At 40.7% G+C, this 14,420-nt stretch overlaps 1 protein-coding gene across 3 annotated transcripts in view; it reads right to left on the bottom strand.

The window, feature by feature from the left end:
• Nucleotides 1–14,420, bottom strand: part of kcnq1.2 (potassium voltage-gated channel, KQT-like subfamily, member 1.2) — a 188,104-nt gene that overhangs the window by 64,430 nt on the left and 109,254 nt on the right. For all 3 annotated transcript variants that reach the window (XM_069529029.1, XM_020079206.2, XM_069529028.1), the window contains 2 exons: nt 10,281–10,321; nt 8,867–8,928 (listed from right to left, as the gene is read on the bottom strand). In XM_069529029.1, coding sequence (XP_069385130.1) covers nt 8,867–8,928; nt 10,281–10,321 — 103 coding nt within the window. The remainder of the gene's footprint in view (nt 1–8,866; nt 8,929–10,280; nt 10,322–14,420) is intronic.

Consider the following 14,420-nt stretch of genomic DNA (forward strand, 5'->3'; position numbering starts at 1 on the left):
ATGGAAATGTAGTATGGGTACGTGGAGCCAAAAAGCAAGCCCACATGGGCACTTGAGTGATGCAGGGAGAGACTAGAAGAAGGGAGGAGCTGACAAGAGACAGTGGCAGTGTAGAACATGATTTAGATGCTGCGAGTGAGACTGCAGACCTATAATCCTGAAGGCACAGAACCAGACAGAGACAGAGGATGGCGAAGGGGCAAGCTCTGGGAATGAGAGACCAGGAGGCCACAGAAAAAGACAGTTTGTAACAGCGGGCAAAATAAAAAAAAACAACAGGGAGCAAGAGCTAAAGGGTGATAGACAGACACAAAAGCAGAGAGATAGAAAAGGAGAGAGACAGTGAGATGGAGAGCAAGCAGCCAGACTTGCAGGCAGACTGTCCGTCTCTGGTTTGTGGGAATGCGGTAAAGACACAGTAGTAAGGCAGGGTCCCGGCTCTGAAATTAGAGAGTGGCGCTAAGAGAAGGGAACCAGAGCCAGAGACCGTCTGGGAGCTGCCAGAGGCTGCATCCCCAGCGCACGGTCAAAACAGGATTTACTGCCGGGCCTCACTACAAACAGCACGCTGCTCATGGTGCGTTATCTAACTCACGGCAGCACACCACTCGTCGCATGCTATCAAGTTCACAACGCTATAAAAGATACCACATCAGCGGCAGGAAGTGTCGAAGTGAGAAAGACCAGTTCAGCTTGGTGCAGCAGTGAGTCAAAGGAAGGTTGATGGAGCGGGCCTGAGGGCAAAAATAGGAAAACACACAGGCTAGTGTCGGTGCGAGCATGTTGTGTCAAGTTAGAGGATGAAATGTATTATTGGAGTTTCAGGGGTTTATCAGACACTGCACAGCCATTCATGATTCTGTGTGAAAGACTTTTACAACTCTGGGAAGTTTTCACTGTGACTGTCATTTTTCCATTGCCTTAAGGAGCTACTATTCAACTGGCCAACACAACAGATAATATTTATGTTGCACTGCAGTAGCAAAACTTCAGCAAGGTTTTTGGTTCAATGAGCTGGAGTCTTACAGTCTGAGGCTCTGCTGCAGCAGCACAGTCATCTCAGTGACATGAATGAGGCTGAATTTTCATCACAGAATGAATTCTCTCTTTACTGAAATCTTTTCTGGCAAAATACTGAAAGCCTTGCATCTTCAGATGAGTGCTGTGATCAGAGATGGGTCAGATTACTTTGAAATATAGTCAGTTACTGAAAAGAAATTACATGGCAATTTTTGTCATCAGTAATTTAAACCATTATTATTTAAAAAGAGAAAATAAGTGAACTCAATACTGAAACTTAAGATTACCTCAAAATCATCATTGGATTTCATTGTGTTTAAATAGTGCATGCAGCATTTTGAGATAAAAAGAGGACGATGACTTCTGACCTCCCTGCGGCAGGGAGACGATTTCAGAGACCTAGATTTAATTAAAAAAAAGAAAAGTTACTGCAGGTCATGTCCAGACATGCAGGGAGATTCTGTCTGGGCTTGTCTGCAGCATGGGGCATTTAGGAGCAGGCTGCTGCTCTGACGCTCTGTGTTCCAGGATTTGTGTGCATGTGTGTGTGTGAGTGTGAACGAGCTCATGCATGCGCGTGCGCTTCCTTTGCCAAGTTTCCTCTCTTTGTTTAGACCGGCCCGGTCAGTCCGGCTCCCCGCTGAGCACACTGCAGCCAAATACACACATATATCAAAACACAGCACAACAACACACAGGGTGCTCGTAGGGCAGAGAGGTGCTGGGAATAGGAGCAAAGGGGAGTTCAGAGAGAGACAAACTGGTGTCTGTACTGGAGAACAGAAAAAGAGGGGGACAGACAACAAGAAAACTGAACTGCTTTTCATTCATGCTACACAGCCGTTAAGAGCGCCCCTCGAAATGCTGCTTTACTTGTTAACACTGAACCAATCAAGTCGGCACACAGCACTGCCACCCCCCACAAACGTTTAAATAACACACATCAGCGTTCCAGAATCAGAGGTAAGACATGGAATATAATGGGTGTCTGCGTCCTATCTCCCTTGTACAAACACATTAATTTTGAGCACCTCAGAGGTGAAACAACAATGTCGCCTTATTCTGTGTTTGTACCTTTAAAACTGCCACCTTGAACAGGTGGTGTAAGAGGAGCTGGAGACTGATGGACAGGGGAGGTGGGATGGCAGCAAACTCACCCTTTCTCTCAGAGGGGCATGAAAAGGACAGACAGTGGGTCACTCTAATTACAGAGGGAAATGGAAAGAGCGGAGGAACATGCGGAGAAGTGGACGAATGAATAGAGCAACAGCGATGACCCAGAGGAGAGGAAGGACGAGAAGGGTGAGCAAGTTTACAGTGTGACCTCAAATTTACAGGGAACAAATGTGATACATTTTTCCATTTATGATGGAATAATATCAAAATGATAACAAGAATAAATAACTTTTGTCTTATCTAAATATCAAAGTGGGGCACATTTATGAGGGATTTTTCATGCTCTAATCCTTTGTTCCTAAATAAAAGATTTGCAATTCACTCAACTCGACATCCACATGAAAGGTAAGTCTGAAACTTAAAGAGAAAAATACAGATCCTGTTATCGTAAAAATAGTGGGTAGTTAAACTTCCTCATTGGTTTTTTTATACAGAAATCACAAATCGGCCTACATTGGTAGACATGAATATGTTCTGTAGAAAACTATTATAACTTTATATACTTGAAAATATCCTGAAAAACAGCTGTTCTCCAAAGATTTCAAGTGAACATGACATAGTATAGTCAGAAAGTCACTGTGCTCTAAATAATCTTTTTAGTCTCCAAAAAAACCCTTTTATATCTCTGCATGTAGTTAATAACATAATGTTTAGCTTATAATGAGATCATTTTGGTTTCAAATTAAATTATTTCTTCTATTCTTTGACTTTTCTGCATACATTTTATAGTAAGTGTAAAACTAGAACTTTATGTAGTGAAATTAACATCACAATTATAGCCACGGACAAAACCCTGAGCTCTAAAAAAGGATTATGTGTTCCACTGATGTGAGCCCAGCCCAATATCTAAAACTGAGGGAAACATGACTGGATACACAATATATATTTAGGGTTTGTTTATTTATTTAATATTACAACTTTTTAAGACCATTATGAGGGCAATTAAATTATTTCACATCCTTCGCAGGGAAATTAAATATGAAGAATGTTATCCCACAAGCTCGACTTTTTGCAAAGTTAGTTAATTAATTCAAAATCGACATGAACATTCAATTGAAAGTGAACATACAGAAATGTTTACATGGTAAGGACAAAACTTTTCTATTATTAGATGAAAGTAATGTAAATATGAACAGTTTTACCATTCTGAAAGTTTTTTTTTTTATGAAGTCATGATGGTCAAGACAGACTGAAGTAAATGTAAATTTATAAAATAGACCTTATGTAAATTAACCAATTTAATTGTCAAATTCTTATTTTAAGGCCTAAAATCCAGATTTCTTTAGATTTTCAACATTTTAAGGCTTTTTTAAAAGACCCACAGAAACCCTGTTCTTGATTATTTTTGTGCACACAACAAATCATTCATAGGTTTACAGCTTGAAAAGTATTTGACTCCTCTGCTCTCACCCCCAGCTGTTCAGTCTACGACTCATCCTGCAGAGATAATGAAGCTGTTCCTGTTTTCTGAAGCTCTGCTGAGAGCTGAACTGTGGGTCTGCTGAATGGACAGTGTGTGTGTCTGTGTGTGTGTCTGTGTATATTTATTTGTGTGAGGATATCCACTTAGATTTTTGTGTACAGTCTAATATACAAATATATGTGCATGTAGGCCCTTATCTCTAAAGCCCTACACTGGGTCTGGCTGGATTGGACCAGTCTTAAAACACACACACACACACACAGACACACACACACACACACACTACTGCCCCCCTCAAAGCCATGCTTTTAGAGACGAGGGGCCCGTAATGCCTTACAGATGGACTCCTAACAAACACAACACTCTGTCTCGGCCCTCAAGTATTCCCAGTATTTGGCCTTGCTGTAATTTACAGCATACTTACCTAATTGAGATGCTATTAAGGTCAGAGCATGGCATTCTTCTGTGTACGCCTGGTGCTAATGCACATGATATAACCATGACATATACGCTGCACAGTGTACTTGCCCTAATATAGCAGAGTGAAGTAAACCACACAGTGAGTGTGATGTATGGTCCATGTGGTGTACTGATGTCAACAAAAATAATGATGTGCTGAGCAGAGACGTGTCTGTGCTAGTCTGCAGCGCACATGAGACGATGTTTTCCACACTACACAGCTGATGGTTTTACACCCGCCAAACTTCTGCAATTTACAAGTAACTGAATACTACAAAAATGACGACACCACGTTGAAATAACTTTTAACACTTTCAAAAATTGCACCCCTGATGCTTAACCTAAAGTAAATTGATTAAATTGTAGTCTTCAATAAAATATTTTCAAATGTATTTAAATGAGTAAAGTATGAGTAAAATACTTATTTTATAAATGATTCAATCATATATTAGTCTATATTGATTTAAACTCATAACTTAATTATCTTATGTCATAAAATACCAAATTGGACAATCAAAGAATTCCTTCGTTTTTTAAACCATTTGAAAACCTTTCAACTTTGAAGAAAACAGATTGATCTTAGTACATAAATAAAAGTTGCCATTTCCTCTGGACTGCACAAAACTGCACATATCTCTAAAAAAATTCTATCTGTCTTGAAAAAAGCATAAGCTCGTTTTCAGACCGACCAAGTGAAAGCATATTAATGTAATTGCCTCTTCTGTCTATTGCTATGAGAGAAAAAAACTCAGAGAGATTTACCACAAGCAGGGGGCTGACTTCATCAGAAAACATGCAGCAAGCTCCTCGCTGAAAGGCCACGCTGTAGCCCTCAGACACTGGCCACTGTCTGAGCCTGTCTTTCGGGTATTTTTCACTGAGTGTGTCTGACAGAAAGATAACACACTGTCACGCAGTGCCATCCATCTTCGTTTCCAAGTCGCTCCTGGAGAATTCAATCTTAAGAGTGTGGGGTTAGACACATCGGTGATTAATCAACTCCACGCTCATGTGTGTGTGAGAGTAGACCTATGTGTCTTTGTCTGTGTGTGATAAATCACTGTCTGACCCTGTACAGGACACACAATGCCTGAGCCTTCTTCAGCCCGCTGAGGATAAATTCATCTACAAGTGACGTGCAGACAATAGTTGGACAAGAAGATGATTCTATGTCCCTCGCTCGGCTGCAGCATGAGGAGCAGTGAGAGTGGTCGATGTCATGTGCTGGGGTAAAAAGTGGGAGAAGAAAAAACTTAATACTGGAGGCCAACCAAGAGTGAGTACTGCAAAAGGCATGGGAACACTCATGCGCACACAAACCCAAAAACACACAAACATCAGGGCACAAGAGTTGATGAATCATTCCTCAGGGTTATTGGGAAAGATCCCATTCAGAAGTGAATCAACCGTGACACCAGGGTTTGTGCGATGCATGTTTAGGTTAACTATCATGAACGACATGTGAGAGGTGACGCAACCTGGGGTAAATTACACAACGTTATGAAATAGACATGCTAGACAAACAAAAGTGACAGCCCCGGAGGTTCTGTTGTTAATAACTCGCAGCTCACAAATGAACTCTGAAGAACTATGACAACAAAGTTTATTCTTTGTGTATGTTATCTCATTATAGATCTGTAAGCTACAACCATCGAGTATGTAGCTTGAGTGTTACGAGTGTTATGTTTTGATGAGGAATTATATTGTAACTGCACCACATTCTTTATTGTTGAATGTTGTTTCAGGAGGGAAAACTTTTTTGGGGGAGTCAAAATCAGAAAAAATTCACAATGAAGGTTGAAGTAAAAAAAGGATTATTGTATGAAGTGTATTATTAAAGTCACCACCTTTCAGAAACATGGAGCAGGCATATATAGAGCAGACAATAATCTGTGCTTGTGGAGCTTAAAAGGTGCAGGTCCATCTGGAGGAGGACCAGGGAATGTGCCGCGCAACAGGGGTCGAAGGGTTCATTCACCTGCTGCCTGAGGGAAAAAGGAAGCCCCACTTTTTTCCCCACATAACAGGTGTGCTGGGCCGTCACAACCATCAAAACAAGAAATTCACATGAGCAGAAAGGAGAGACGAGGAAAGGGGGTGGGCGCTGAGGCGAGGGAAACAGTAATTATGAGGGATGGGCGGCTGTAGCCGTTGCTATGGTTTCTGTTGCCGCTCCTCTGCTACTCTTTAAGAGGTCGCTCGCTGCAACAACGCATGCAACATTGCTCTGATTAGGGAGAACGGTGATTGGTTCCACATTGTAAAGGGAGGGAAAAGCCGCCAGCATCGGTAGGGTTCCACTGATTTGTTTCCCCATTATCCACCTTTCAGGAAAAAGAGAGGGGGAGAGTCATAGGTAGAGGGGAGAAACTTCTGAACGAGCATTTATGTTTCCAATCAGGAGATTATGATCACAACATGTGCCCACAGCAAATGGGCCTGAACTCAATCACTGAGGGAGGTCTTCAGGCTCAGGGCGCACGGTTCACCGGTTCAAGATCATTACTCCTCTCTGTGCAACAAAGGGCTCTGAGAACAGCCAACGCATGCAAACATTAGAGGACATCAGCATTGATGAGCGCGCAGAGATGGGAAGGTAAATGTCAAAGCCAAGTGAGGGAAATCCTGAGCCGGCTGAGTTGGGGCTGCAGAATGCATTGTTCTATTGTACAGGGTTTTTTTCATTTGCCATAAGATGTGAGAACAACTTGACTGTAGAGCATAAAAGTGACTGCCCACTGGAACCTGGCCGAGCAGCTACGACATGAAATGTGACCATAAGATATGTGATTCGGAGTCACAAAAATATTGGAAAACTTTAAAAAGGTGCAAGATTGTGCACAAAAAGACTGAACGAAACGCAACTGTCGCCTCACAGCAAGAAGGCTCCTGGTTCAAATCTGGTTGGGGTCTTTCTGTGTGGAATTTGCATGTTCTCCCTGTGTCTGCATGGGTTTTCTTTGAGAGTTCCACCAACTGTCCAAAAACATGCAGATTGGGATTAGCTTGATTGAAAACTCTAAATTGATCGTAGGTGTGAATGCGAGTGTGAAGGACTGTTTATCTCTATATGTTGGCCCTGAGATACGCTGGCGACCTGTCCGGGATGTACCCCACCTCTCACCCAGTTTTAGCTGAGATTGGCTCCAGGTCCCCTGTGACCCTTTAAGGATAAGTGGGACAGATGGTGGATGGATTGGTGGATGGAGAGGATGGAACTACACATACCATAAACCATTACGAATGATCCCTTCTGAATCCATTTCATACAGTGTTTAGTGTAGTTTCGTAACATCAGTTTTTGGTTCCTGACTTTGATCACTGCGTCCCTCAAATGCCTGTTCCACCAATTCTCCAGTGTGTTGGTGAAGAACCCAGTGCATGAGATATATAATTTTACGTGGACATGTAAGCTAGCATTACCATTAGCTAGCTAGCCAGCCTGCAAAACTCACCACAACCCTGTATGTGCTGTCTGTCATACTGGTACTAACTTACACTTATCTACGGTGCACGACCTGACTTGTAGTGATTTTCATCTTTTCCTCATCTCATTTCCTCAAAAAAAACAGATTGTATTGAATCTGATTGTAGCCAACATGCTTTTTCACAGTTGTGGAAACATGTCAATGGTAACTGCGAGCCAATCAGAGCATATACACCTGAGGATTGTTGGTAGAGTAGTAAAACACGTTTTTCTTAAAATCCAGTTGATATCATATGGACATGTGGCTTCTACTAGAGCATATAACATTGTTTCCCAATCTCCTATTTTGTGGTAAATCTATCTTGGATGGTTATAGTTTTATTGCTGATAATCAAAATCTCTATTCAGATAATGAATGAGATCTTCTAGAAGCAGGCTGTTGAGCTCTATAAAGGTTAGGTTTCCGTTTTGAATTATTTCATGAAAGAACAAAAACAAATGCTTGAATGGACAAACACATAAAACCAAAACGTTTTCCAAATCCACAAACATAATTTCGCTTTCTAACGATGAGACCAGTCGCACAAACAGACAACAGATGTAGCCACACACCAAAACTAACAAACACATTTCATACCCTATGATTTGCACACAGAGAGACATTGAGACAGGCAGGGAGGCAGACACATTCACAGACCAGTTCGACCGGTACAATCGTGCCCACTGAGGGAATGTCTATCTTGGCGTCACACTGGCACCAGAGGCTGCATCATGCTGGCATTACGTTGGGCCCGCTCCTCTGCGAGGGAGGACACACCTAGTTATATTCGTGGGCTCCATAACACAGCTGTTGCCCTTTTGGCTATGCCCCACTGCATTTGGAATTTTTTTTCTGTGCCACCCCAATGCCACCAATGCTCTAAAATTCCCTTATGGAAACATAAACGTCCAAGAACTGTCACCAGCAAACCAAGCGAGGACGACAGGAAAAAAAACAAGGGCTGACGTGGAAAATGAATTAAATGACCATGCCCCCCAAAAAGTCAAAGAAAACCAAAAAGAAACGAGTAAAAGTGAAGTACAACATGGATGATGATAAAGTGGAAGACAGAAAGGAGCCTGTACGTAATCTGATGGTGGCACAGGCTGAGCTGAACGCAGCCACAACAAAGTCATATCAAAAGATTCCACCACACGCAGTAATCTGATAACAAGAGACACGAGCTGGCACAGTCATACCCAAACACACACAGGCCTGTCGTCACACACATACCTCTGCTGATAAACAGCAAGGGTGGTTTTATCATTTTATGGCTCTTACAACATGCACTCACAAACACACACAGCAGAAGTGTGCCTACCTTATCTTCTAGCCTGATCAGTCGTGCTCCAACGGTCGGGTATTCTTTATCTTCCCCTTTTCCTGGGTAATGAAAAAGTGGAAACAGATCATATAAGCTATTGCAACACATACAAACAATAAACATGTACACAAATATTTATCTGTAAAACCATGATCACAAGAATGAATTTCTTGGTAATAATCACAAGGACATACAAATAGATGCGGAAAAGTGTATATCGTCAAACTCAGATCAATGAGTGTGTGTAAAAACTAAAAATTTACATAAGAGACCTGCATTCTCATGAATTCTAAAACATTCATTTACTTAGTAAATGTATTCATTTAGTCTGTGGGCACTGGTCACAGTGGTAGTTTACAGTTCTCTACTGAAATGAACTCAATAAATAAAGGTCAGAAAGAGTTGCTGTACTGTATGTGACCTTGATTTTCAGAAAACTTCATTCTTCTCCCCTCTTCAGTGATCAAAAGTTGGGTAAACTGACTTTAGCTAAGATGACCTTCCACTTCTGAGTATCCCTGAAGCTGCATTGACAATGCAACAACTCCTGAGCTTTTCCTTTGCTGAGAGTAAAACGTCTACAGTTGTGGTCTCACCGATGATTTCATTTGTGTATACCTGCACAGCACAGCAATACATGTCTCCAGAGCTGTTATCTTAATTTATTCACTTGTCCCCCCGGACAACTAGTTAAACATTTGAGTGACCAGAGTCAGCAAAGCACCATTAACATTTACTAAGAACCTGGGAACTGGACCAAAGGTAAAAGGGCAGAAGGGAAGATGAATAGAGGTGAATAACAAATCACAGATCTCATACCTGTTTCCTTGCTATTATTAATAAATGTAGCTGTACGTATGTAGCCACGTAACATTACATTCTTAACCCTATAAAATACTGCAAAGGTTTAACTGGTTAGTGGTGTCTTTATCCAGAGGAGGGCAGCCATCATTAGACCCCTGTTATTGCAGATATTTAGACTTTTTATCAAAATGAAAAAAAGTTTTTCTGGTTTAGACAAATTAAAATGTTAGTCATCATAAAGTGGCAAAATGGAGACAACACGTGACCTGTTCAAACTGAACAAATATAGGTGCTGATTCACTGGGCTGGAACCAGGCTATTAATAATGTCAATGCAATCACAAAACTCATAGTATTTATTAATACTAGTAACTGATTTTCACTGTGAATTCCAAAAAGCAAGCACAGAGAAACAAGCAGCACACACACGTAAACATGTCCACATCCAAACAGAGACATACACACACACATCAGGCACTTCTCTCTCCCTCTCTCTCTCTTATTTAGTCTGGCACAGTTTGTGTATGTGTGAGCTATAAACACAGAGATGGAGTGAGGAGTGACGGCTGTCTATCAGACACAGACTGTTTTGTTTGCTGCGTATTTACCTGGAAGAAACATTCCTGGTTTTCCCAGAGTGCCGTCCAGTCTGTGGGAAGAGACAAAAAAGATATTTGACAGGGAAAAAAAACATACATAGGCCAGCACTTCATTCTACTTTGGAGTTTAAGGTCCATGTTGGAGAAAAAAAATGAGATTTTGAGAATAAAGTCATACTAACGTTATTAAGAGAATAAAATTGTAATTGAGTAGAAACTCGTAATATTAAGTCGAAAAGTTGTAATTTTGCAAGAATAAGTGAAAAGTTAGTAAATTATCAGCAAGTAAAACCTGCACTCACCAGAGTCAGCCCCTACCAAACTTTTCCACTTTTCCTCCTTTACAAAAGAAGAAACTTACTTAGTTTCTACCAGTACGTGTGGTTCTTTCTTTGGAATACACAGTCTCTTAAAGTCCTGATACATATGATAATGTGGTGGTGGAGTGAAAAATTTATTTTAGTATTTTGATATTTGTGAAACCTAAAGTATAACTAAACGAGATGCTCCACATTCCTCATTTTAACAGATTGCTCTTCTGATATCCCCCCTCTAAATTGACCCATAACCTAAAATTACAACTAGTATACTTTAGTATACTAGTAAGAAGTATTGCAACTTTGTTCTAGCAATATAAAGACTTTTCTTGTTATATTAATTTTTTCTCATTAATTGGCCCAAATACTCCATCATATTATTCTGCATCATGAACCAAAAAGTAAAACAATGTAAACAAATTTAGTAAAGTGCCAATAAAACAAAAAAACTGTTGAAGAGACACACATCCAAGTTTTAGATGGGTGAATATATGAATACCATGCTCCCATTGAGATGTGAAGCTCTGAAACTAAACAGCGAGAGAACAAAGGCTTCACTTGCCCGTTAGTTAACCATAAATTTGGTGAAGCAGGAGGCCCTTCACTTTGCATTGTAAAGCCATTCTCTTCTTTTCATCACCTCAAATTAAGGGTGGATTTTTATCACAGCCACCACATGTCTTTAATTTTCTTTTATTTATACCAGTGACACATTTGATTCAAAGCGGCCGCTGCATTATTGCAGTGTTTTCAGACGAGTCAGATGACGCCAGTTCTGGGATGTTGTCTTTTTTCTTTAGTTTCAAATTTCAGATTTCAGTAAAAATCTTTTTTCGGGTTACAAAACAATCTGTCAACAAGTTGGATTTTATGAAAAGAGTCTACCAGTATTATAACTGCAGATGATTACTTATAATTTACAGTCACAAATAGTTCAGTGTTCTGTTGATATACTGATACATGGTTTAAAGATTTCACAGTGCATTACCATGGTTCAGTTGAGGTACTGGTGTTATGAGGTCCAGGTGACACACTTACGTAAGTTTGACCCAAATTATTATTTAACTGACCTCCTACGTGGGAGAGTGTGGTTTAAAGAAAGAAAATCACTTTAGAAAAAAGCAGAAAGGTTTAGAGAAGAGGACGAAAGGTTTTACTTTAGCGAGGACTGGAGTTGATTACAGCTCAACAAAGTGCAACAAGGTGTAACAAATCAGAGAGCAGCGAGGCTCCTATCTGCCAGAGCAACAGTACGGACAGGAGAATGATGAAGGCGCAGCTGACAGAAACCATTAAGAGCTGCAAAATGACTGCAAGCTGAAAAGAGACATTCGTAAAGGAGTCATCTCTCTCTTCCTCTTGTTTCATGACGCACATCGGTTCAGTTAAGGACCATGGTCCATTCATGTCTTTGTTCCATTGTTGACATTTGATCTGGTTAGTTTGGTTTCACATTAAGATTTAGGGAGCACACATAAGACATTTGTATGACACATTGTCACCTGTTGTCATGTGGACTGTCTGCCCATAAACACAAACTCAATATTTCAATAGCAATGATTTAAAAAGTGTCTGGAATGGTATGTGAGTCACGACAGGTAAGGGTAAAAGGAATAATAACCTGGATGGTTTTAAATCGGACAAGAAGGTGCTGATTATTTTAATAGTTTTTATCTTATCCAACTAAGTTGATCAGATGAGATTAACCCTTACACTGCACAACTTGAATTTGATGTTTAAGATGTCAGGACTCTGCCAAACCAACAAGAGCCCTGGCCCTGACAATATCTCTGGTCATCTACTTAAACACTGAGCAGATCAATGATCTTTTCTTTTCCATTACATATTCAAGTGTTCCTCAAAGCAGCATAAGATGCCTACACTGTGGAAAAGAACTTGTGCCAGTAACTAAGAACATGTCCCCTTAGGGCCTTAATGATTTTAGATCTGTGGCCCTGACCTCACTGGCTATGAAGACATTTGAAAAGCTCATCAAGATCGTCGGGGCTGTGGAGGATTCGTTGGCTCCTTTACAGTTTGCCTATAGGAGTAAAAAAGGGGTTGATGATGCTGTGATGATGCACATTTATTGTTTTTAGATTTCTCCTCTGCCTTTAACACAATTCAGCCCCACATACTATCCAATAAACTGCTCTCTCATTTGAACCTGTGCCCTGGCACTGTTGGATGGAGTTTAGGCTTTCTTGTGGACAGTTCCCAGTGTGTGAGAGTACATGGCTCTGACATCCTGTTCTCCTCCACTGGTTCGCCACAGGGCTGTGTCCTTTCACCCATCTTGTACATCTTGTACACTGACGACTGCAGAAGTTCCCAACCAGGCAGACATATTCTGTTATCAGAGGACATGGTCATAGTGAGCCTGTTGCAGGGGGAGGACGGAGTAGCTGTCCCAGAGGTGGATGATTTTACTGAGTGGTGTGATATCTCCTTTATAAAATGAAATGTCAGAAAAACCAAAGACAGAAGAACCAAAAGTTCGTAGATTTTAGAAGAAAGTCATATCCAGCAATTCAGATTGCTATCAATTGAGAGGTCCAGAGTTATAAGTACCTAGGAATTGTTATCGATAACAAACAAACATTCAATGAAAATACAGAAGCACTTTGTCAAAAAGCACAGCAACGTCTTCCCCAGGAGGCTCAATTGTTTTGGTGTGTGAGTAAGTTGCAACACATCATTCATGTTGCTGGTAAGATCATTGTCATTAAGTTACCTGACCTGTCTCTCACCTTTGGTAAGAGAGCTACAGCTAAGACTTGAGACTTAGTCCTCTTTGCTGAACTTAAGCTAACGCCCTGAGGCAGAAGATACAGATTTATAATTCAGACCATCGAACTATTCAGTTCTAATGATGACCTAGACATTTCCTGTTCACTCCTGATGACGGTTTTATTGATGGTTTTACAATCTCTCAGTTTTCTGTTGTTATCTGATGTCTTTATGTATTTATGCATTGTAATGTTTTTTCTTGTGCCACAGTCTGTGTTTCCTGTCAGTTTGTGTTATTATGCCCGGCTGCAAAACAAATTTTCCCTTGGGGGCAGTAAAGTTGAAGTTGAAGTTTAAGACATTAATTGGTTTCTGGATAGGCGTGCACCTGTCACACAGCAGTTGTCTGTTGGACACAGTGGCCAATCTACTTTTCTCTAAATTAGGGGCCATAAGTGGCCACAATTTACTCAGAGGGAAAACTATACGTCCAACCTTCATGCACAATTTAGTAAGGTGCACATCAGAATAGCAGCTGGGGCCACTTCCCCCCAGGTACCACCCCTGGATCCACCCGTGATATGAAGGGTAGTAGTTTCCCGAATGTACGTCTTGCAATCTGATTGCTCATTTTTGCTTCTCTTCAGCTTCTTCTTTTATCGTTTAATGCTGTCTCAACGTCTTGAAATTGGACTGAAAGTCTGCACTGTCCAAAAAAGTGTTGCACAGGAAATTAAGTCGACCATGGTTTGGTGTGACCAAGACCACCTGTTTGGGTCAAAATCATCTCCAGACCTGTTATTACACTCCAGATCGGACAACGTTGTGTGAAAGCGTCTTCAGTAATGGGCAAGATAAATAGAGGCACAAATTCACAGGCAAAAGAAACATGTACACAATATCACCTAATAAAGCCTGAATATTCAACTAAAAATATTGTTTTATACATGTGGAAATATATGTTTTCCATTCTCACTTCTTCCTTCTTCTATATGTGGTGGTTTCCAACGTAATGGTGCAAAATACAATGGAACAATAAAGGTTTGAAACAAATGACAAAAGTTCAGGAAAGAGAAGAAAGAAACACCAAACATTAAACACG

This window comes from Paralichthys olivaceus, chromosome 7, assembly GCF_024713975.1.
Source record: "Paralichthys olivaceus isolate ysfri-2021 chromosome 7, ASM2471397v2, whole genome shotgun sequence".
NCBI lineage: Eukaryota > Metazoa > Chordata > Actinopteri > Pleuronectiformes > Paralichthyidae > Paralichthys > Paralichthys olivaceus.